The 25,146-nt window shown below is 41.2% G+C and overlaps 2 protein-coding genes across 2 annotated transcripts in view; one reads left to right on the forward strand and one right to left on the reverse strand.

The window, feature by feature from the left end:
* The window catches only part of SRPK1 (SRSF protein kinase 1), a 64,164-nt gene that overhangs the window by 12,351 nt on the left and 26,667 nt on the right, over nt 1–25,146 (reverse strand). Inside the window, exons 7-12 of the mRNA XM_081095042.1 lie at nt 17,180–17,286; nt 14,676–14,841; nt 9,873–9,898; nt 9,245–9,458; nt 8,447–8,872; nt 8,015–8,115 (exon numbers count right to left, since the gene is read on the reverse strand). Coding sequence (XP_080951168.1) covers nt 8,015–8,115; nt 8,447–8,872; nt 9,245–9,458; nt 9,873–9,898; nt 14,676–14,841; nt 17,180–17,286 — 1,040 coding nt within the window. The remainder of the gene's footprint in view (nt 1–8,014; nt 8,116–8,446; nt 8,873–9,244; nt 9,459–9,872; nt 9,899–14,675; nt 14,842–17,179; nt 17,287–25,146) is intronic.
* LOC308521624 (bcl-2 homologous antagonist/killer-like) lies at nt 4,296–4,844 on the forward strand (the record flags this gene model as incomplete). The annotated part of the gene is made up of 1 exon (XM_081094680.1): nt 4,296–4,844. The coding sequence occupies one exon, from the start codon at nt 4,296–4,298 to the stop codon at nt 4,842–4,844; it is 549 nt and encodes a 182-aa protein (XP_080950806.1).

Raw genomic sequence — 25,146 nt, forward strand, 5'->3', positions numbered from 1 at the left:
AAAAACAATTTATTTTTAAGATGTAGGTTTCAAGTTTCAAGAACCTTAAAAAACAGCACCTATGAAGAATTCCTGAGAGTGACATCAGCATCACGGCAGAGTGACACATAACCTTGGTCTGCCCCCTTCAATCGACAATGACTGGAATACTGATAGATGTGTGAGAGATCCACACATCTGTACATCTGAAGTAGGTGAATTGGAATGCAAGGAAAGGTAGAATTAGAGGACCAGCAGTGAGGATGCCTGATACCCTGTCCCTCAGTGGCAGCTGAGTCCACACTCCAGTGAGCATGGCAGCATCAGTGGAGAAGGGGCTCATGACTACACCCACAAACCCCAGAAAAGGAAAAGGGCAGCAGCAAACTCTGGCTCCCTCCCCTGGCTGCAGCAGTGCCTGTGACCCTGGCTCCCCTGCCATGGTGGTGGCACCCGAGACTCAGACAACTTTGGACACAGTGGGGCACACATCATCCTGGTGACTCCAGCAAAAACTGTGGCTGCAGCAACACTGGAAGGCACCAGTGACCCTGGAGGCACAAGCTGCTACAAAGACAGCCTGTGATATCTCTGACAGCAGCTGTGGAGGGTAGAAAATACTAACTCTTGGGCTGGCTAGAAGGGGTCAATAGGAGGGAAAAGGGGGCATATATAATACTTTCAACAATAAAGATTTAAAAAGAAAGAAAGAAAATGCTAGCTGTCATATACCCAGAGTCCACTCAGGTAAGAGAAACCAAAAACTTGTGCTATAGTGCCACCTATTGGAAAACAAAAGAGGCCTCTAAGTACCAACTTGTTGAATTGTTAAAATTAAACAAAGCTGTACCTAAGCAAGAAAAGTGTTCATTACTTCAAATGCGCCAGTAGAGGAATCAAACACCATGGATAATCACAGTAACACAGTAGTACAAAAATAAAATGACATCTGCCAGCAACCAAACTCAGTGTCATGGAAGACTGATCTAAATGACACAGAATTCAAAATAGCTGTCATAAAACAAAATTCAACGAGATACAAGAAAACTCAGAAAGGCAGTCCAATGAGTTCAAGAATAAAATTACTGAACAAAAGGAGTGCTGAACAAAAGATATTGAAACTCTAAAAAAGAACCAAACAAAAAATCTGGAACTGAAAAACTCAATAAATAAGATAAAGAATACATTAGAAAGCACTGGAATTAGAGTAGACTGGCTGGAAATGAGAATTAGCAGGCTCAAATATAGGAATCTACAGATGATTCAGGGGGAAGAGCAGAGAGAACTAAGATTTTTAAAAAGACATGCAACTCTAGGAGAACTATCCCACTCCATCAGAAAGGGCAAAATAAGAATAATGGGTATCCCAAAAAGGAGAAGTGATGGAGAAGGGGACAGAGAGCCTATTAAAGAAATAATAGATGAGAAGTTTCCAAACCTGGATGAGTTGGACATACAGGAAGGTCAAAGAACACTTAATTATCTCAATACAAAGAGACATTCTCTAAAACACATTATATTAAGCTGTCAAAAGTCAATGCTAAAGAATTGTAAAGACAGCCAGGGAAAAAGAAGAAAATAACCCAGACAGGAACCCTCATCAGGCTAGGAGTGGAAGGACATATCGAAAATACTGAAAGATTAAAACTGCCAGCCAAGCCCTGGCCAGGAGGCTCAAGTTGGTTGTAGTGTTGTCCCTGTACACCAAAAAGGTGGCAGGTTCCATTCCTGCCTGGAGCAACTGATTGATGTTTCTCTCTCTCATTGGTGTTTCTGTCTCTTTCTCTCAAATCAATTAAAAACAAAACATACTTTAGGGTGAGGATGAAAACAACAACAAACTGCCAGCCAAGAATAATTTATGGAGTAAAGTTATCCTTAGATTTGAAGGAGAAATGCTTTCCAAGACAAAACAAAAGCTGATAAGAAATGCTAATATAATGTTAAAAACCAATGTAACCTCAATTAAAGAAAAGAATTCTCACCCTCATCCTCCTGTCCCCATCACCCCACCAAAAAAATCAAACAGGAATCTTGGGGAAACAGATCATGCTAAGTACATGAGGATACAACCAGCAAAACAAGTGGAGTTTCTTTAACACATAAAATGTATGGGGGGGGGGGGGAAAGGAGGAAACACCTCTATAGTAAAGGTAACTTAAGAGATTTAGTACCCAATTTTGTATTCATAGGTTTATTTGGATCTTATTTCAAATAAACGAATTTAAAAGAATGTTTTATGAAGAGACTGAGAGAGGAAAATGGCTTTATGAGAAAACAAGGGATTCCAATATTGAGTTTGAAGTGGAAATGAACTGCAGGTGACACATTTGGAAAAATGAACATGTTGATCAAAGGAGTTGTCTTTATTCATGTGCCTCACTAATGCCTTACACAGATTCTGTAAATGATAAATGAGGTCAAGTATTAGCAAAAATAAAGAAGGTGGATTGGATACATACACACACTTCCACTCACTCCTGAAACTCCACTTTAATAGAGAACGCAGTGTTAATTTTTAAAGTATAAACTGACAAGGATAGTGGCAAAGAAATCAAAGCAATGAAAATTAAAAGTTGGAAAACAGAGAGATCTTTGGTGAATGTCTTAATGGATCCAAAAAAGCTGAATAATAAGCCACTGGTGAAAGCTGAGAAGCAATGTGATGCATACTACAGTACACCTCCCCTAAGGCTCAGGGATTGGTGGTATCAAGTACAGTGGGGCCTTGACTTACGAGTTTAATTCGTTCCATGACGGAGCTCGTAACTCAAATTACTCGTATGTCAAATCAAAAAGTGAACGAGTGAGACACGTGATGCTGGGCTGATGTGGCGTTCACTGTGACGTTCGCTGCGCCAACTAGCGGTGGGGTATCTGAAGCTGGCTCGTAACCCGAATTTTAGCTCGCAACTCAGCAAAAAATCGGCCGAGAGACGGCTCCTATCTTGAAAAACTTGTTAGTCAGGACACTTGTAAGTCAAGGCCCCACTGTATCTCTGGAAATATGGATGAAGGGGCAATTCAATACAGGAATGATCCTTTAAAACACCTTTTAAAGAAACAGAGCTCCAGAACACAGGGCTTGATATAGTCTAACAGCCCTTATGGCCCACAGACCATTTGGAGGTTTTCTCTGGAATGGGTACAACAGGGTCTCCGGAGATGCTCTGTACAGTTGAGGAGAGAGTACCATTCTGAAGACAGAGAAATTAAGTGAATCTAATTCAGCCGTGGGCAAACTACGGCCCGCTCGGCTGTTCTATCCGGCCCGCGGAGCCGAAAGAGCGGAGGGTTCTCTTGCTCTCCCCTCCGCTCCTTCACCAGCAGCAGTGTTAACATGGCAACGTCGGGAAACACGGCCACAGCTCCTTCTTCTGAGTCCAGTTTAAGAACCCATTGTGGCCCTCGAGTCAAAAAGTTTGCCCACCCCTGACTAATTGCATGGTGAGCCCGTTTTCTTGCTTAACTCAGCTCCTTGAGTGCTAGTAGCCAGGCATTTACTCTCTGGGTAGGAAATCTAAGGAAGACTATAAGTTTCTGTGGGAAATATGACCAATTTAAGAGGAAAGATCCAGAGCATGACATCTGAGGATGAAATGAAATGGCCTGACAGATGTACAAACTGTCAGTTATAAAAACACTCACAGGATGTAAAGTTCAGCATAGGGAATACAGTCAATAATATTATAATAACTATGTATGGTGCCAGATGGGTACTAGACTTACCAGAGTGATCATTTCGTAAGTTATATAAATGCCCAATCGCTATGTTGTACACCTGAAACTAATATAATCTTGTATATCAACTGTAATTGGAAAAAAAAAAGCCCAGACAGATCATTCTATAGTGAATAACAGTCAACAAGATCTACCCAGGCAGAGCTTCCAAATGCTTTCTAGTAACTCCATTCATATGGTCATACGGTCCTTTGTTTAGTGACCCTAAACAGAAAGGAGGTAACACCTTATAGGAAGAAAATATCAAAATTGGGAAAATGATCAATATCCTCTGAAAGAGAACCAAAAAACCTGGAGAGTAAAAATAAGGCTTCTGGAGAACAAGTTAAAAAATCTTCCAGAAGAGCTGCCGGCTCCTCCACGCTCTCCGAAGCCTCTTGGGTGCCGAGGGCCGCACTGGGACCCGCAGAGACTGCATCTGGATGCCAGGAATTCACTGACAGTCATTCCTGGAGCCGGGCCTGGGCAGCTAACCCTGAAGCACCCCCTTGGGATCTCCAGCCTCAGCCCCACTGAGCCATCCCTGGCCTAGGCCGGGATCTGGGCTAACAATGCTCTCCCCTGGGACCTGAAAAATGGCGCCTGGGCAAGGACCCAGCCCTCCCGGGCAAGCGTGCAAAGGGCCTGCCCTGTCCTCCACTTTGGAGGAGCAGGTAGCCCGGGACACAGAGGAGGTTTTCTGCAACTACGTTTTTTATCGCCATCAGCAGCAGGAAGCTGAGGGGTCAGCTGCCCCCACTGACCCAGAGATGGTCACCTTGTCCCCAGAGCCTGCCAGCACCTTAGTGCAGGTAGGTCGGCAGCTTGCCATCATCAGGGACAACATCAACCAGCGCTATACCATGTTGCAGCACCTGCAGCTGACACCAGAGAATGCCTACGAGTACTTCACCAAGATTGCCTCCAGCCTGTTTGAGAGTGGCATCAATTGGGGCCGGGTGGTGGCTCTCCTGGGCTTCGGCTACTGCATGGCCCTCTACACCTACCAGCAAGGCCTGACCGGCTTCCTGGGCCAGGTGACCCGCTTTGTGGCCGACTTCATTCTGCATCACTACGGTGCCCGGGTGGATGGCGCAGAGGAGCGGCCCTGGACCTGGGCAACGGCCCCATCCGGAATGTGCTGATAGTTCTGGCTGTGGTTCTGTTGGGCCAGTTTGTGGTACGAAGATTTTTTAAGTCATGACCCCAGGAAGGGAACTTTGGGGTCCCAGCTGAGACTCCCGCCTGGACTTTGGCCAAGCCTTCTTCCCTTACCCGTCCCCTGCAGGGGTCCCCCCTCAAGGGTACAGAAGCTTTAGCAAGTGGCACTCCAGCTTTAAAGGGCCCCTGCTTGGGGTCGGTCAGGCTGCGGGGGCACCCCAACATTGCATGGTGCTAATGGACCCCCCTCTCTGGGCTCAGCTCTCTCTGATGGGCTTTAGGGAGGTTGATAACTTGGGGAAGCAAGAAGCTAGGAGGCACATTTCCCCAAGAAGTTTTTAATGGTTTTAGCTTTTTATAACGGCCTTAGGACACCCCTCCCCCCAGCCCCCCCCCCCCCCCGTCCCCACCACTCTGCCACAGGCCAGGACATGGGATATGGGGGTTAGTAGGCCTATCCTGTACCCTGGATTCAGCTGTTCTGGAAGGTCAGAGCTTGAGAGCTGACCTGGAGCCCAGTCCTAGCCCTTTCAAAGCTTCATGTCCCCAATAGGGCTGGCCGGGGTTGGGGGACAAGGACCTACTTAACCCCCCCACCCCACCTATATGGCCTTGGCCGGCAGACTCTCAGGGATTAGGGCCCGGGGTGTGGGATGAGGAGGCAGACCAAGCTGTCTGGCTTTATCCACCAGGCCCCTCCCAACCTGCCTCCCGAGGTCCTCAGCCCTCTCCCTTCCCCTCGCCACTTGCTCCGAGGCGTCACTACCTGAGAAGGCTGCCTGCCCCATCACTCCATGCCGGGGGCAGGGGCCTCAGAAGAGTGCAGTTCTGAGGACCCCTCCTTGCATAGACTCTAGGGTTTAGGACAGTGATGGCAAACCTATGACACGCGTGTCAGAGGGGACACACGAACTCATTTTTTTGGTTGATTTTTCTTTGTTAAATGGCATTTAAATATATAAAATAAATATCAAAAATATAAGTCTTTGTTTTACTATGGTTGCAAATATCAAAACATTTCTATATGTGACACGGCACCAGAGTTAAACTAGGGTTTTTCAAAATGCTGACACGCCGAGATCAAAAGGTTCGCCGTCACTGGTTTAGGACCATGGTTTGTGATGGTCAGGGAAAGGGGTAGGGAGCTCATCTTGAGGTTTCTGAGAGAAGGGCTATTAACATCACCAGAAACCCCAAGGTTGGGATCTACTCTCATGGCCTGGGCGCACTGTAATCTGGGAGGGAGAACTGAATACTTGAACTTTACCCCCAAGCCCATCCATCTGCCTAAACCAGCCGTGGGCAAACTACGGCCTGCGGGCGGATCCGGCCCATTTGAAATGAATAAAACTAAAAAAAAAAAAAAAAAAAAAAAAGACCGTACCCTTTTATGTAATGATGTTTACTTTGAATTTATATTAGTTCACACAAACACTCCATCCATGATTTTGTTCCAGCCTTCTGGTCCAGTTTAAGAACCCATTGTGGCCCTGAGTCAAAAAGTTTGCCCACCCCTGGCCTAAACCCCTCCTGGGGGTAGGGGTGGGGGGCCTTGTCTATCTTATACAGCATAGGGATTTGAGAAGAAAAGTTGTTGATTTAACCAAATGCAGGGAGGAGATGCAGACGGAGCCCCCTGGCTACCCCCCTTCTGAGAGTGTTGGACAATAAACTGCCATCCCCCTCCCATTGGGGAAAAAAAAATCTTCCAGAAAATAAAATAGAAAATAGGAGAGAAACGTCAGAAATGATAGCACCTGCACAGGAGGTCTAACATTTGAATAATGCGACTTCAGAGCTAGAAAACAGAGAACAAGGAGAAGAAGAGAATTAAAAAAAAAAAAATGAAGAAAATAAAACCAAGGAATTCGAATTTCACTATTGAGTCCATAGCATAATGGATGAAAACAGAGCTAGAGGCACACACTGCTGCGAAGTGATAGTGATGTCCCTCAGACTTCCCTGGGGAAAGGCCTCATACAAAGGTCAGGAATCAGAATGGCATTGAGCTTCAGCAGCAACAAGACAGGAAACTAAAAGACAAGAATGGAGCAATTACAACCACACTGAGGGGAAATGATTTTCAACCTAGAACTTGATGCCCAGCCAACTGATTGTAAAAGCAGAATAAAAACATTATCAGACACACAAGGCTCCCCTCTGCCTGCTCAATCTCACACACCCTTTCTTAGGAAGCTACTGAAGTTACATGTACTTCAAAAAATGGAACAAAAACAAAACCAAGAAAGATCAGAGACAGAAACAAGGGATATAAAAAGAGAGTAAACAATAATCCCCAGGACGACAGTAAAGGATCCCAAATGGCAGAAATGCAGCAGGCCGATAGGGCAATCCAAAGGATGAACACAGACAGAAGACTCCAGGTTCCAGGATAGAGATTTTTAGGGAAAAAGAAAGAATACCAAGTTATCTTTTTGTGTCAAAGTGTAAGTATTCACACCACTAGGAGAAAATGTGGGGTTGAATTAAGTGATAAGTGTACAAAGTTGTCTAAGCATGAAAGAGTGTTAGGCAGAAAAGGAAAAGGAATCCTAACACAATGCATGTTCAGTTCAGCTATAGGTAACAGTAGAGTCCTAATAATGAAACACAGAATAAATACCTAGCCAAAAATCATATTAAATTGGGAAGACTGGGGATGGGTGCAGTGGTGGTAAATTAGTCCTACTTTTCAGGAGGAAGAAATAATACCTAAAATTGAAAAAAAGAATTGGGAGCAATATAGTCAAGTTATTTATGAGTGAAATAAAGATAAGTACTGATGTGTGGAGATTGAAAAATTGGCAAAGGGAGTAGAGAGACTCCTCCCTTAAAAAAAAAGCTATTTGAAAACCCCATAATGTGGATAAAAAGGGACGCCATACTAAACCTGACAAGTCCAGTGACTGAAAATAACCTCAGGGTGATCTGTTAATAAACGCCTAACTGGGCAGGATTGTTTCATTATATCATTCTCTCTACTTTAATAAATATATTTGAACTTTCCTATAAGAAGTAAAAAACAGTCACTAAAATGTTAACTGGCAATCTGGGTACAGAACTGAAGATGTTTTCTTCTGTTAGTAGAACTACATTCAAATCTCATTCATCACTAGTTGCTTCAAAACAAAGCACTGAGACTAGTTTAACTTACCACCCAACAGGCATTTCCAAGATCAGCAATCTTCACTTGGAGCTTCTCTGCATTCTTTGGTTCGAGGGGATTAACAAGAAAATTTCCAGCAGTAGATTTCCCTATAGACAACAGGCATTATCAATAAGACTGTTCAATGAACAGAACTACCCAAAGTTAATAAAACTCTGAGGTAATACACCATGCCCCCAATTGGCAACTTACAATAACCTTTCTAAGACGAAAGGAAGACAGCAACACCTTGAGTTTCCAGACTTAAAACCTTTACCTTCTTGGCTGTGCACCCATTACAGGACAATAAAATTCAGTTACCTACAGACTTACACATTTAACGTCACTTGGACACCTGCTGTAAAGCTTTATTAACAAAACCCATGAAATTGATGACTATGTATGCGGGGAAGTATTGGGGAAATATGTCTGCATAGGTACCTTTGCTGTCCAGTGGTCCATTATGTTCTTGGTCTTGTTCATCTTCACAAGGTATCTCTGCCCGAATACTTTCTTGAAGCTGACTGATGTCCTGTTCACTGAGTGACTGGTCTACATTTGATAAAGACTGACGCACCACAGTATCTGACACCTCAGAGGTCACAGGTGTACTAGAGTCTGTTTCTTGAGATGTGCTGCTGTCTCCATTTGGGGAGCTTAGGAAACTAGTTTCCTGCTTCAAATTGTGATCAGAGTCATTAGCATTATGTAGGTCATCTGTAAGCCTCAGTGTTTCTTTATTACTGTCCTCATTGTCCTCAGTATAATTAACGATTTCAATTACTCCATTGCAATTAATTTCTGCCGTACCACCCTCTACACCACGTTCCACAAGTGTTAGATCCTGGTCAACGGTACTTGGCTCTTCTGAGGAACAAAGAGACAAAAAGGATGCATGTGTATGCGTAGGAGTGAAAGAACAGAAAAATTTCTCCACAAGATCAAAATATTTTCTAGAACTTACAGTTATGTAAAAACACAATTGAACTAAAACCTATGTATAGAAGGACAAAGATCTTCTTATCCTTACCCAACTGCTAAATGATGTCTACATTGCATTTCCTGAGAAAAGTTAGAAATTACATTTGAACATCACCTGCCTAACATTTATGACAAATTCTGTATTCTTACTATATAAGGACACCCCCAAAGATGTGCTGTATGCATGAAACCATTACATATAACAATGATAATGTTAAACTTTGCAATAAAGTTATTTTTGTGATGCTCTATTTATACCAAGTTTTTCTTGGGTCATTTTATTAGGTGGGTTCTCTTTCAAGGGTCTTTCAACAGGACTCTCTGATTCTTCTTGCTTGTTTGGTCTTTTTTGCCCAGGGCCCGACTCTTTCTCCATTTCCTCAATTTCCTGCATTCGCTTCTCTAGTAATTCTGCCTGGCGCTTCTGCTTCTTCTTCAATTTCTTCTTCTTATTCTTTGACATTTTGTCAGCCTGGGCGGAGATTACAAACAGATAAAGCCTTCAGGTGGCTAATCCATTACCCCTAGTTGGAGATAACTGTTAACTTTAATTACTTCCTAATCAAATGTCACTCTTTCCCTGACATTTTTCATTAACTTCAAAAAAGTGTATACTCTTATCAAACCAAATAAAAACAAAATTAACAACAAATCTTGGTCCTCTGAGCAGCCTATGGGGCTGGTGTACTCTCAGACACACTCCAATTTATAGATACCTCACCAGTACCAACTTGCCAGAGATGCATGGAATTTCTTGGAGAAAATTATAGAAGCGCAGGAATATTTTTTCCTTTGTTTTCAAATTCTAAACAAAGTGTCATTGTCCATAACAGGAGAATCCCTGCCCCATAGGTCAGAATTAAATACAGAAACGCCTTATACTTACTGGTTTAGGCTGGGGTGCAGTACTGACTGAAAAGAAAAGAAAACCAAGTAAGAATCCTGGCATTCAGCAAAAATAAACTAATGCTCACATAAGACACCCTACCAGAGTGAAAAATCTCTCTTGTACAGTTTATACTGTAGAGAAAACTACTTAAGCAACTTTGATAGGAACATTTTTTAAAAGAAATAATGCATACAAAAGTTGACTAACTTAAAATAAGTTTAAATAAATTAAATTCTTCAGACAGCATAAATGCAGAGCCAATACGCCATTTCTGGTTTCCACAATTAATGCTGCTAAAATCCCAGTCACACATACTGCTTAAAATAGAGTATGATAGAAAACAACCCCCTCATCCCTACCCAGGATTCGCATCTAATTCTTCCCCTTATCACTTGTCAGTTTTAAATGAAGAGTGTCATCAAGAGCCATAGTAATTTGCTACATAGCATATCATGAATATTAGTTTAGCTTAGGTGAGAGGAAGAATCTTCGGTCTCCTTTAAAACTTTTTAAAAATATATTTCATTGATTTTTTACAGAGAGGAAGGGAGGGGGATAGAGAGTTAGAAACATAGATGAGAGAGAAACATCGATCAGCTGCCTCCTGCACGCCCCCTACTGGGGATGTGCCCACAACCAAGGTACATTCCCTTGACTGGAATCGAACCTGGGACCCTTCAGTCCATAGGCCGACACTCTATACACTGAGCCAAACTGGTTAGGGCATCCCTTTAAAATTTTTAAAAATTGTGGCAAAAACACAGAAAATTTCCCTCTTAATCAGTAGTATTAACTGTATTCATACTGTTGGGTAAAATTTCTATAACCATTTCATTTTGGAAAAAAAAGAAATGCTATGCTCATCAAAAACTATCCATTTCCCTCTTCTTGAGTTTTCCTTTTTAAAGGAAGCCTATGATACTTCTTATCAAAGGAAGCCTAATAACTGATACTTTCAATTTGAAGATCAAGGAAGTTCCTCAGCCCTGGCCAGTGTGACTCAGTTGGCAGGGCATCATCCTGTGCAAGGAAAGGTTGCTGGTTCAGTTCACATGCCCAGGTTGAGGGCTTGAGCCACAGTAGGGGGCGCGCAGAAGGAAGCTGATCAATGTTTCACTCTTGCATTGATGTTTCTCCCTCTCTCTATCCCTTCTTCTTTCTCTAAAAACTCAATGAAAAATCTTTTTTTTAAAAAAGGTCCTCAAATATAATTAAACTATTAAAATTAAAATCTGAACTTCAAATGGAAATAATTATTGTAATCACAGTAGCCAATATTTATTTAGTACATGATGTTATATGGCACAATGCCAACTGCTTTAACATGAAATTTAATCCCAATAACTCCTGCATGAGAAAATAACGAAGTCAAATGACTCACTCAAGGAAACCCAGCTGATGATGAAGCCAGGATTCAAAATCTGTTCGCACCAGTGCTTAAACTTAAGGTGTTTTTTTTTTTTTTTAAAAATATATATTTTATTGATTTTTTTACAGAGAGGAAGGGAGAGGGATAGAGAGTTAGAAATATCAATGAGAGAGAAACATGGATCAGCTGCCTCCTGCACACCCCCTACTGGGGATGTGCCTGCAACCAAGGTATATGCCCTTGACCGGAATCAAACCTGGGGACCCTTCAGTCCGCAGGCCGACGCTCAATCCACTGAGCCAACCCAGTTAGGGCAAACTTAAGGTTTTAATAGGTATTACCGTGATCCTGCACAGATCACTGATCCATAAATGAGCATGGTAAGAGGTAAACACATCAAAAATAGCCATCAAATCACAAGAGAAAATATTTTACATGAACCAGCTTTTACATATACAGTTGCCACAGGTTTTAACTGTGTGACTCCACTTAATTGAGGATTTTTTTCTCTTCCTAATGATTTTCTCAATAACATTTTCTTTTCTCTAGCTTACTTTTCCATAAGAATATAGCATATAAAATATAACATATAAAATATGTATTAATCAACAATATGTTATTGGTAAGGCTTCTGGTCAACAGTAGGCTATTAGTAGTTACTTTTTGGGGGAGTCAAAAGTGTTAAGCTGACAAGAAAAAAAATATTTTAAATATATTTTTATTGATTTCAGAGTGGAAAGAAGAGGGAGAGAGAGGTAGAAACATCCATGATGAGAGAGAATCATGGATTGGCTGCCTCCTGCATACCTCCTACTGGGGATCGAGCCTGCAACCCAGGCTTGAGCCCTGACTGGGAATCGAACCAGTGACCTCCTGGTTCATAGGTCGATGCTCAACCATTGAGCCACACCAGCTGGGCAAGAAAAAATTTTTTTGAGGTGTCCTAAATTAAATTATAGCAGGCTGGAGGTTGAAAGGAAGAGATGAGAGGCTAATCTCTTAACGCATGCAGGCCAAAACCAACAAATATTCCTGAAGGTATGCTGAAACTTTCAATTAATCTCCAGGTGACTATCTCAGAGAAAATAGCCTAATAGCTGACCACCAAGTGTCACTGCATCTGGCTTATGCACGATATTTCCAGAGTGTTGCACACAACCTATCTTAAAGAATAAACATTTCTTTCTTTGAACCTATCTCATAACTAGCCCTTTACCTATAACTAAATTCTTTCGAAACAACTTACATCTTTCTTCCCCCTAAACTGTTTGTCTAAAAGATCCACCAATCCCAGAAGGGTAGACATTGTTGTCTTCTCCATGTAGTTCTGCTGCTGATGGTTTAGATAGTATGCTCCAGGACCCAGGCCTATTTCTGGCTAGCATGTGGCTCAATAAACCTTTTCTTTTAGAAAAGATTTGGCTATGATTTAACAAAGCAAATATTTTTAATGTATAGGGGTCTATGTGCTTAAGTCCCCAGTTGTTCAAGGGTCAACTGTACAACATATATATACCTAAAAGACACAAGCTCTAGTATTTTCCTTGCAATTATGGAAGCAATATAGAGAGTGAAAAAAATCTTTGGAAAACTGGGACTATTTTGTACACATAAGCACTTCTTGTACTTTCTTGTTAAACTAGAGGCTTGATACATGAAATTCGTGCACTGGATATGTGTATGTGTGTCTTCCTCAGCCCAGCCTGCGCCCTCTCGCACTCCTGGAGCCCCTCGATAGATTGCCCCACAGAGGGAGGCCCCGCCCACCTGCCTCAGCGCCACAGGTGGGGTAGTCTGGGCCTCCCTCTGCAGGGTGATGGCCACCCCCCTCCCTCCCCAGACCAATCGCACCCGCCTTGGCTGGCCTGGCATCAGTGCCTGTCATAGCGTGGTCGTCCAGACGTTCTGTTGTTCAGCCAATCGGTTGATTTGCATATTACACTTTTATTATTATAGATCAGCGATTCTCAACCTGTGGGTTGAGACCCCTTTGGGGGTTGAATGACCCTTTCACGGGTCGCCTAAGACCATCGGAAAACACATATATTACATATTGTTTTTGTGATTAATCACTATGCTTTATGTTCAATTTGTAACAATGAAATTGGGGGTCACCACATAAGGAACTGTATTAAAGGGTTGCGGCATTAGGAAGATTGAGAACCACTGTTATAGTTTAACTAGAGGCCCGGTGCACAAAAATTTGTGCACTCGGGGGGAGGGGGGGTCCCTCAGCCCGGCCTGTGCCCTCTTGCAGTCTGGGACCCCTCGGGAGATAACGACCTGCTGGCTTAGGCCTGCTCCTGGGTGGCAGAGGGCAGGCCCAATCCCTAGGTGCAGCCCCTGGTCGGGCTCAGAGCAGGGCCGATTGGGGAGTTGGGGCGCCGCCCCCTCATGCACAGAGCAGGGCAGATCGGGAGGTTGTGATGCCACCCTCAGTCACGCTCAGGGTAGGGCCAATTGGGGGGTTGGGGCATCGTCCCGTCACACTCAAGGCAGGGTCGATGGGGAGGTTGCGGCACCACCCCCTGTCACGCACAGAGCAGGGCCAATCCAGGGGTTGGGGCGCTGCCTCCGTCACCCACAGAGCAGGGCCGATCAGGGGTTGGGGCACCGCCACTCTCACACTCAGGGCAGGGCCGATGGGGAGGTTATGGCTCTACCCCATCACACACAGAACAGGGCCCGTGGGGGGGGTGGTTGGGGAGCTCCCCCCTATCAGGCAGAGTAGGGCTGCGCAGGGGGTTGGGGCCCCGCCCCCTGTCACACACAGAGCCGCAGGGCGATCAGGGGGTTTGGGCGCTGCCCCCTGTCACGCTGATCCCGGTGCCAGGAGGCATATTACCCTTTTACTATATAGGGTAGAGGCCTGGTGCATGGGTGGGGCCGGCTGGTTTGCCCTGAAGGGTGTCCTGGATCAGGGTGAGGGTCCCCACTGGGGTGCCTGGCCAGTCTGGGTGAGGGGCTGAGGGCTGTTTTCAGGCTGGGAGTGACTGAAGTTCCCAACCGCTCCTTTTTTTCTTTTTATTCTGGGCCAGCTTTACCTTGAGGCTTGGCTCCAGCTCTTAGGCCTCCGGCTGAAAATATGTTTCTGGCCTTTGCATACAATGTTGCAAATCTGCTGGCTGAAGTCTCAGAGGCCTGCTGCCGCAGGCGGGGAACGTTGGTTTCCTCCAACGATCCTCCATCACTGAGGCAAGCAAGCCTCATGTTAGTTTCAAGCTGCCTGGCTGCCGGCCACCATCTTGGCTGACAGTTAATTTGCATATCTCGCTGATTAGCCAATGAAAAGGGTAGCGGTCGTACGCCAATTACCATGTTTCTCTTTTATTAGTGTAGAAGATGTGATTTACTTAACTGCCTAGTAATAGAATAAAAATAGAAACTTGACTTAATTGCTAATGAGAGCAAAGTCCCCAAAACAAATATACCTGCAGATCCAGAAGGTGGAGGAGCTCCAGACCGCTGCCATTCTGTGGCTTCTGCAGCCAGCCTCCGGATGTACTGTTCATTCACCGACAACAAGATGTTTTCTGGTTTAATGTCAGTGTGGATGATCCGGCACTTGCTGTGTAAGTAATCCAGACCCTGTAACACCTGTGTGGGAACAGAGCAGGAGACTTGCAAACACAAAAGACAAGTCTTTCTGGAAAAGGAAGAAATCACAATAACTTAAAAAAAAATAAAACTATACAAATGGCCCTGACCAGTTTTGCTCAGTAGCTAGAGCATTGGCCTGTGGACTGCAGAGTCCCAGGTTCGATTCTGGTCAAGGGCATGTACCTTGGTTGTGGGCACATCCCCAGTAGGGAGATGTGCAGGAGGCAGCTGATCCATGTTTCTCTCTCATGGATGTTTCTAACTCTCTATCCCTCTCCCTTCCTCTCTGTAAAAAATCAATAAAAATATATTAAAAAAAAAAACCTATACAAATGATGTGGTAGCTTTCCACAGAGAATAAGGTATTTTTTTAAAGTACAAAGATTAACTGTGAATTATGAATGAAGGCAAGAGCTTAACTTATTTATAATAAAAAGTTCTTCCAATTTTTACAAAGTGAATTCTACTTGGAGATATTTTTAAGTACATTATAAAGATTGAGGAAAAAAATGGTACATATGCCCTTTAAATACTGAAATGTACTAGTAGGTGGTGAGAGAGATTTAGGTATCTTGTAATTCAAATTTCCTTTTGATGAAGAACTTTTGCTTCCCAGTGTGGAGCTCTTTCCACCAAAACACAATGTCGAAACAAATTATTTGCCCTTTGATGCATTAATACTTTCCTGACAGTATTCTTTACTGAACACTGAAAGGTATTAATAATACTAGAAAATGCCCACAGACCTGGTCAGTGTGGCTCAGTTGGGTGTCATCCCATGCACCAAAAGGTTGCCAGTTTGATTCCCTGTCAGAGCACATGCCCAGGTTGCCGGGTCAATTCTCAGTAGGGGGCGTGCAGGAGGCAGCTGATACATGTTTCTCACATGGATGTTTTTTTTTCTCTCGCTCTCTCTCTCTCAAAAAAAAAACAAACAAAAAAAACAACCACAAACCCTCCAAAAAATCAATAAAAACATTTTTAAAAAAAGAAAAAGAAAGTGCCCATGAACAATGTTTAAAAAGAGATTGTAATGATTTGACCTGGCAATTCCTTTTCTGTTAATACTCACCTAAGGATATTTTTCCATTGATTTTTAGAAAGAGTGGAAGGGAGGGAGGGAGAGAGAGAGAGAGAGAAACATCGATGTGGAGAGAAACATCAATCGGTTGCCTCCTGCACATGTCTGGACCAGGTAGGGCCGGAGAGCAAACTGAGGTATGTGCCCTTGACTGGAATTGAACCTGAGACCCTTCAGTCTGTGGGCCAACACTGTCCACTGAGCCAAACTGGCTAGGGTGACATAGCAATTCTTTAGTACCATAGAATTAGTATTTGTAACCAGAACTTCTAAATAAGGGTTCCAAATTTTCAAAAATCAGGAACTGCACACAGCTTCCCCTCTAGTAATTATTATAGAAATTGTTTTTTTTTGTTGTTGTTAATCCTCACCCAAAGATATGTTTCTTTTTTAAAAAAATATATTTTATTGATTTTTTTACAGAGAGGATGGGAGAGGGATGGAGAGTTAGAAACATCGATGAGAGAGAAACATGGATCAGCTGCCTCCTGCACACCCCCTACTGGGGATGTGCCCGCAACCAAGGTACATACCCTTGACCGGAATCGAACCTGGGACCTTTCAGTCCGCAGGCCGACGCTCTACCCACTGAGCCAAACCAGTTACGGCCCCAAAGATATTTTTCTGTTGATTTTAGAGAATAGAATTTGATGGGAGAGACAGGGAGAGAAAAACATCGATTAGTTGTCTCCTGCAGGCACCCCAACCAGGTCTGGGGATTGAGCCTGCAACCAAAGTACATGCCCTTGATTGGACTGGAATCCAGGACCCTTCAGTCTGTGGGCTGACACTCTATCCACTGAGCCAAACTGGCCAGGGCTATAGAAAATGAACTGAGGGGAAATGGTTTAGATAAAATGTTTAACAACAGAATAAATATAGTGAATCCTATGGACTGAATAAAACAATTAAAAAAGCCTACTTTTTTTAAAAAATATATTTTATTGATTTTTTACAGAGAGGAAGGGAGAGAGATAGAGAGCTAGAAACATCAATGAGAGAGAAACATCGATCAGCCGCCTCCTGCACACCTCCTACTGGGGATGTGCCTGCAGCCCAGGTACATGCCACTGACCAGAATCGAACCTGGGACCCTTCAGTCCACAGACCGATGCTCTATCCACTGAGCCAAACTGGTCTCGGCTAAAAAAGCCTACTTTTTAAAATAAAACTTCTATTGGAAACAGGAAACTCCTGACACTTCAAGAATATAAAAAAATAAAAATCACCACATAGAAGATATAAGATACATACTTGCTGAATGATTTTTTTGACACAAGGCAGTGGAAGCCCTTGATAATTGGACTTGATGATCCACTTCAGCAGATGATGCCCCAAAACTTCAAACACCATGCAGATATCTAGAAGTTTATTAAGGAGGAAAAAGGGAGGCAAAATGCATTCCAACCCAATGAAAATGTTACTGTATTATTCTTTCAGTATAAAAGGTAATAGAGCTTGACTAAAAAAAATCTAACTGTCAATATTCTGAAATTCCAAAGGTTAATTAATGCTTTAGTTACTGAAAACACCCAAGAAATGGAAAATTCTGGTAGGTTCATTTATCAATAAGACTATACAAAAAAAAAAAAAAAAAAGAAAAGAAATATTGCTTTAACTAGAAGATAAAGTACCAAGACTTAACTCCCAAAATGCAAATGTCAACATTTTAAATAATATAGGAAACTGACGTGCTTTATGCTCTGTAGTTTACAAAACTAGTCTCAGTTCCAGTGCCACCATGTTTTCTCTGTGTGTGAGCATCCCCATCATTGACACACAGCAGAAATACTGCCAGCCTGGTTGTATGCAGAGCTGCAGGGATTTTAGTAGCAAGATGTTGTTATCTTCTATCTCTAGAAATTTCTACATAAATTGGAAAATCAAAAACACACATATGTAATAATGACCTAGTGCCCAAACTTCGTTTTAAATTTTCCACTAAAGAAAACCCTGGTTCCTTGAAGAAATGGCCAAATCCAGGGTGAACCTGGACCATTTTGCTATGCCAGCAGGAAAAATGTCAAGAATAAACAAATCAGTTTGAAGATGTCATTAATCAAAGTTGAGAACATTTTAACGAGTGAAGTTATGAATTAACTTATAAATTAAAAATAGAATGAGTCCAAATGGATACTACAACAAGTATGTATCAGGAGACAGGAAATACCTCTTTTTAGAGAAAAAGTCAAGTAATAAATATACACAGTATGACAGAAATAGAAAGCCACAATTTTACAATGACCATAATAACTGGTTCAGGTAAAAATCAATGAATACTAAAACTAAACTACCGAATGAAAAACTATTGGGAAAACTGAAACAATATCACCCCAAAGATTGCTTATTAATTATAAAAGGGAAAAGGTACTTTTAACCAGAGAAATCTGGAAAACACTGCCATAACCTACTGAGCAAACTATCACTGCCAATGATGAAGCACAAATTCACATCATGTGCCCCCTGAGAAGAACAAAACATCATCCATCTAGTGCGCCTGACAAAAATGATTTAACCTCAATTTAACTATGAGGAAACAATTAGACCAATCCAAATTAAGAGACAAAACATTCTTTGGAAAAATTAGTAAAAGTTAATGCTGTGGGAAGTATTCTAAATTAAAGATTAAAGGAACATGACTATCTCAGAGAAATAGAAATCAAAATTACAGTAAGATAACATTCAAACTCACTAGAATGACTAAAATAAAAAGACTAACATAACCAATGTAAGTGAGAATGTGGAGCAATTAAAACTCTCATATTAAGTTAGTAGAAATGTAAAATAGTACTACCATTTTGGAAAACTGGTTGAAGTTAAACATACAACTAGGAAATCCGTTTCAGGAAAGGTGAAGTAACAGAACTGGATTTACCCTCTTGCTTGAAATGACAACAAAAGCAGACAAAATACATAAAATAACAGATTTTAAGACCCTGGACATCAGGCAATGAAGTCAGTGATCTCTGAGAGAAGGTAAGTAAATGAGCTGAAGCCTACGGTTCTTCCATCTTACTGCCTCGAGATTTTCCAGGCAGGCCCATTAAGGCAGCAGTTCTCAACCTGTGGGTCGCGACCCCTTTGGGGGTCAAACGAGCCTTTCACAGGGGTCGCCTAAGACCATCGGAAAACACATATATAATTACATATTGTTTTTGTGTTAATCACTATGCTTTAATTATGCTTCAATTTGTAACAATGAAAATACATCCTGCATATCAGATATTTACATTATGATTCATAACAGTAGCAAAATTACAGTTATGAAGTAGCAACGAAAATAATTTTATGGTTGGGGGTCACCACAACATGAGGAACTGTATTAAAGGGTCATAGCATTAGGAAGGTTGAGAACCACTGCCTTAAGGTAAACGTATGGAACTGAGTCTTGAGAGACTAAGGCAGCTCAAGATACCAGAGAGTAGAGAGCTGCAGAAAAAGAGATGCCTGGAGATTGTAGAGGGAGCCCCTCAAGTATTTAGCAGTGTATTAATAAGAATAGGTATATGAGGAAACTACCAGAGGCAGACAGAAAAGAAATCACCTGGAAGGATTAGAGGAAACAGTGCCCAGCATTCCCTGGGGTACCAACAGTATGTGCTCTCATTAAAAAGACTAGAAAAATTCAGTCGTACTTGTGGTCCAGAAATGAAACCTCATGTATATGGTCAATTAATTTACGACAGAATAGTCAAGATTATACAATGGGGAAAAAACAATCTCTTCAATACATGGTGTTGAGAAAACTGGACAGCCACATGCAAAAGACCACTGAACTCAAAATCAACTCAAAATGAATTAAAGCCTTAACCGTAAGACCTGAAACCATAAAACTCCTAGAAGAAAATATAGGGGATAGCTCTGTGACATTGGTCTCAGTGAAGATTTTTTTTGGATTTGACAAGAAAAGCAAAGGCAACAAAAGTAAAAATAAACACGTGGGACTACACCTAACAAAAATCTGCACAGCAAAGGAAACCATCAATTAAATGCAAAAGCAACCTATGGCATGGGAGAAAATATTTGCAAACCAATGTCAGATTAAGAGGACAGTATCTAAAATATATAAATAAGTTGTCCTGGCTGGGTAGCTCAGTTGGTTTAAACATCGTCCCGGTATGCCAAGGTTGCAGGTTCAATCCCTGGTCAGGGCACATATAAGAATCAAACAATGAATGCACTAATAAGTGGAAACACAAATGGATGTTTCTCTCTCTCTCAACAAAATATATAAACAAGTTATATAACTCAATAGAAAACAACCCCAATCCAATTAAAAAATGAGCAGAGGGTTTGAATAGAAAATTTTTCAAAGATGACAAAATGATGGCTAACAGGTACAATAATAAGGGAAATGCAAATCCAAACCACAATGAGACATTACCACACACCCCTTAGAATGGCTATTATGAAATAGACAAGAGATAAGTGTTGGTGAGGATGTGAAACAAAGAGAACTCTTGTGCACTGTTGATGCAGCCACTATGGAAAACAACATGGAATTTCTTCAAAAAATTAAAAATACAATTACCATATGATCTAGAAATTCCATTTCTGAGTATTTATCTGAAGGAAACAAAAACACCATGATAAAGAGATATCTGGAAGCCCATGTCATTGCAGCATTATTTACAACAGCCAAGACACAGAAACAACCTAAGTGTTCATTGAGGGGTGAACTGGATGAGTGGATAAAGAAGAGGTAGTACATACACACAATGGAATATTCAGCCATAAAAATGAAGAAAATCCTGCCATTTGTGACAACATGAATAGGCCTTGAGGGCATTATGCTAAGTGAAAAGTGTCAGACAGAGAAAGACAAAAACTAGATATCAATCATATGTGGTATCTAAAAAACAACAACTCCCCAAATTTATAGGTAAGAACAGATTGATTGTTGCCACAGGTGAGGAAATAAGTGAAGGTGGCCAAAAGGTACAAACTTCTAGTTATGATACTATTCTGCATATTAACATTATGTTGTATACCCAAAACTAATACAGTATTGTATCTCATAGCCCAAGACTGAACACTGCTCTGGATCTATCTAACAAGTCATAAAAGTAAAATCTGAAAAGGATCAAACTATTTCCAAGTAAAACAACTGCTTCCCAGAACAAGCTCAAGATATATAGGAATAAAAAATATTCAGCAGACCTAGCCAGTTTGGCTCAATGGATAGTGTGTTGGCTTGCAGACTGAAGGGTCATGGATTCAATTCCAGCCAAGGGAACATGCCCAGGTTGTGGGCTTGATCCCCAGTATGGGGCATGCAGGAGGCAGCCAATCAATGGTTCTCTATCATCACTGATGTTTCTATCTTTCCCTCTCCCATACTCTCTGAAATAAAAATATATTCAAAAAAAAGAAAGAAAAAGAAAGAGGCTCTTAAAAAAAAAAAAATCAGCAGCCAAGATGGTAAAAAAAAATCACAATGTCTCAAAGATTATCAGGCAGCTAACTGACCCAGAACTGTAACCAAAATCAGGATTAACAGACAAGAACATTAAACATTATAACTGTATTCTATATATTGAAAAGCGTAGACATAGAAGATATAAAAAAAAAAGAGACCCAAATAGAACCTCTCAGATGAAAACATGCTGGATAGGATAAATAGCAGATAAAGCACTGCAGAATAAGATTAGTGAACTTGAATGCATAGCAAAAGAAACTATGCAAAGTGAAAAACAGAAAAACGTACAAACAAACCAACTGACACCCACAAGAGTAAGCTGTAGGGGCAACTTAAAGTGACCCCCCAAAAAGGGAAGAACAACAAATAAAGGTTTTATTCTTTACAATAGATCAAAAAATTATAAAAATAACAGCAGTGATCAACCCAGTATCAAAGTACACTCCTAGTGCTTAGATTCTATTTGCCATTTTCCACTATAAAAGGAGTTATGACTTCTCAGAGAAATGGATGATTCCAGATTTGGACCAGAAATGTATAAGATGAATCTGAAACATCTTCATGTGACAAATTATAAAAAACTGTCAAGACATTATGTGGATCCTGACTCAAATAAGAAACAAAACAAAACAAAAACACAAAACAAAACTAAAAGAAAAAAACATGAGACATTTAGAGAGACTGAAACATTGACTAGATACTGAATTTCAAAGAAATTGGTCCCAATTTTTAAAATAATATTTTTTATTGGTTTCAGAGATCAAGGGAGAGGGAGAGATAGAAACATCAATGAGAATGATTGATTGGCTGTCTCCTGTATGCCCCCTACTGGGGATTAAGCCCACAACCTGTGCACATGCCCTGATTGGGTACAGAACTGTGACCTGGTTCATAGGTCAACAACCAATTATTTTTAGATATAATAATTATGTTAAAGTTGTATTTTAAGAGTCCTTGTCTTTTGGACATATATTCTAAAAACAATTATGGATGAAAGAATATATCTAATATTGGTCACAAAATTATCAGGAGGTAGAGATAAAACAATATTGGCTCTCAGTTGATAATGGCTGAAGTGGGTAATGGATCTGTGGGGATTCATTAAACTATTCTATTTTTGTATATGTAAAATACATCAAAACAGAATTTTTAAAAGTATAGACGGCTTGCCCAGCCATGTGGGGTTCAGTGGTTGAGCGTCGACCACAAGACATTTGACTCCTGGTCAGGGCATATGCCTGGGTTGTGGGCTTGATCCCAGTAAGGGGGTGGGGGGCATGAAGACAGCAGCCAATGATGATTCTCTCTCATCATTGATGTTTCTCTCTCTCCCTCTCCCTTCCTTTCTGAAATCAATAAAAAGAAATAATTTTAGAAGTGCAGATTGCTTAAAAACAAACACATATGCAAAGATAGCGATCAAATATGCAGACCTTTATTAGATCTCCTACCAGTGCCAGACTGGAAATATATTCACCTGGAATTACCAACTGAGGTCCAGTTGAGGAGGAGACATATCAAGGAAGGACACAAAACCCCTGGAAACTGATAGGAAGGGCAAGGCTGCAAGAGGGACTGAACCAGCCCCCATAGGCAGTAGGTCAAAAGTGAAGAGGGAGCCCTCCACTACGGGATGGTATTTTCAGGAGGTCCAAGATACTGCACCACTGGGTCCTACAAAACACTTACTACATAAGACCATCCCATGAAGACTGGAGGCATAGCAGTTTGACCTAATACCTAGAAACAAATACAAAGGGACAGAAAAAATGGGGAGACAAACAACCAACCAACAAATGAAACTGAAGACGGAATCACCAGAAAATGAACTAAATGAAATGGAGGCAAGCAATTTGTCAGATAAGAATTCAAAGTAATGGTTATAAGGGTGCTCAAAGAGCTTAGTAAGAACTTAAGGAGAATGATATGGAACTTATTGAGAACTACACCAGCATTAAAAAAAAAAGGTAGAAACCATAAATAAAAATCTATCGGAAATGATGACATAACTAAAAGAAAGAATAGCCTGTAAGGAATTAACAGTAGGCTAGAAGAAGTGGAGGACTGAATCAGTGAATTAAAAGACAAGATAGGAAAAAACATCCATTCACAGCAACTGAAAAAAAAAAAAAAAGCAGGAGAATTTAAGGGAGCTTTGGGACAATGAAATCTAACAACATTCACCTCAAAGGAGTGCCACAAGGAGAAGAATCTGAGTAAGGATCGATAGAGAATCTGTTTGAAGAAGTAATGACAGAAGACTTCCCTGACCTGGTGAAGAAAAAGTCACACAGGGCCAAGGAACACAGAAAGTATCAATAAAGATGAATCCAAAAAGACCCACAACAAGACACATCATAAATGGCAAATGTTAAAGACAAAGAATCTTAAAAGCTGCAAGATGAGAGACAGAAAATTACCTATAAGGAAATTACCATTAGATTGTCAGCTGATTTCTCAATAGAAACACTTTAGGCTAGAAGGGAATCATGGCAGGAAGTATACAAAATAATGAAAAGCAAGTGACTATATCCAAGACGAATTCATGCACCAGTGGGGTCCCTTGGCCTGGCATGCGGGATCCGGCAGAAATCGGCTCTCCCAAGGTGTCCCGGATTGTGAGAGGGCGCAGGCCAGGCTGAGGGACCCCACTGGTGCACGAAAGGGGCCAGGGAGGGACACAGGAGGGCTCCAGGGTGTGTCCAGCTCACCTCGCTCAGTCCCCAATCAGCCAGACCCCAGCAGCAAGGTAATCTACCAGTTAAAGTGTCTTCCCCCTTGTGGTCAGTGCACGTCATAGCAAGTGGTTGAGCAGCCTTTGCATATCATTAGCATATTATGCTTTGATTGAACAGACAACGGGATGACCGGACACTTAGCATATCAGGCTTTTATTATATATGGTAGCTAAGATCTGGAAACAGCCCATTAGTAGCTGAGTGGATAAAGAAGTTGTGATACATTTACACAATGAAATACTATGCAGTTGTAAAAAAAGAACCTCTTACCCTTTGAGACAACATGGAGGGACCTGGAGAGTATTATGCTAAGTGAAATAAGCCAGTCAGAGAAAGACAAATATCACATGATCTCACTTACATGTAGAATCTAATGAACAACATAAAGTAACCAATAAAATAGATCCAGAAACATGGAAGCATGCAACAGACTGAATTAAATGCATATATACATAACCCATGGACACAGACAGTAGTACAGTAAAGGCCTGGTGAGGGTGCTCAAGTAGAAAGGTAAGGGGTTAATGAGGGAAAGAGGGGAACACTAGTAATACTTTCAATAATAAAGATATACACACAGATACAGAAAAACCCAGGAAACAGAATTTTTAATTTATTTGCTTATATTCTTAGTTTTCAACCTTAAATTTTATTTATTGAGAGAAGCATTGCAATATGGCAACAATGTTATTTTAATTTGTAAGGAGTGATATAAAATTGACCAAGTATTTGGTAGCTTAGAAAACAAAAATAATTGGATAAAATATCAAAAAGATATATGAAAAAACATTTTTTGGGGAGATGGTGTAAAGAAAAACAAACAAAGCCTTTTAAATGAAGTAAGAGCCATATTTAGTGTGCATTCTGAACAAGAGGAGCTAGCAAAAGAGTCAAAATACATACTAGGGAAAAAAGTATCCTAAAGACATAGATCACATAGATGGCCAAAAATGACACTCACTGGCTAGTGTCCATATTATGTACAGACCAGCTTTTCCTTCTTAGTCATTCATCTCACTATCCATAGAAGTAGAATGAACAAATTGTTATAGAAGTCTACATAC

This window comes from Myotis nattereri (genome assembly GCF_964212035.1).
Source record: "Myotis nattereri genome assembly, chromosome: 6".
NCBI classification, from domain to species: domain Eukaryota; kingdom Metazoa; phylum Chordata; class Mammalia; order Chiroptera; family Vespertilionidae; genus Myotis; species Myotis nattereri.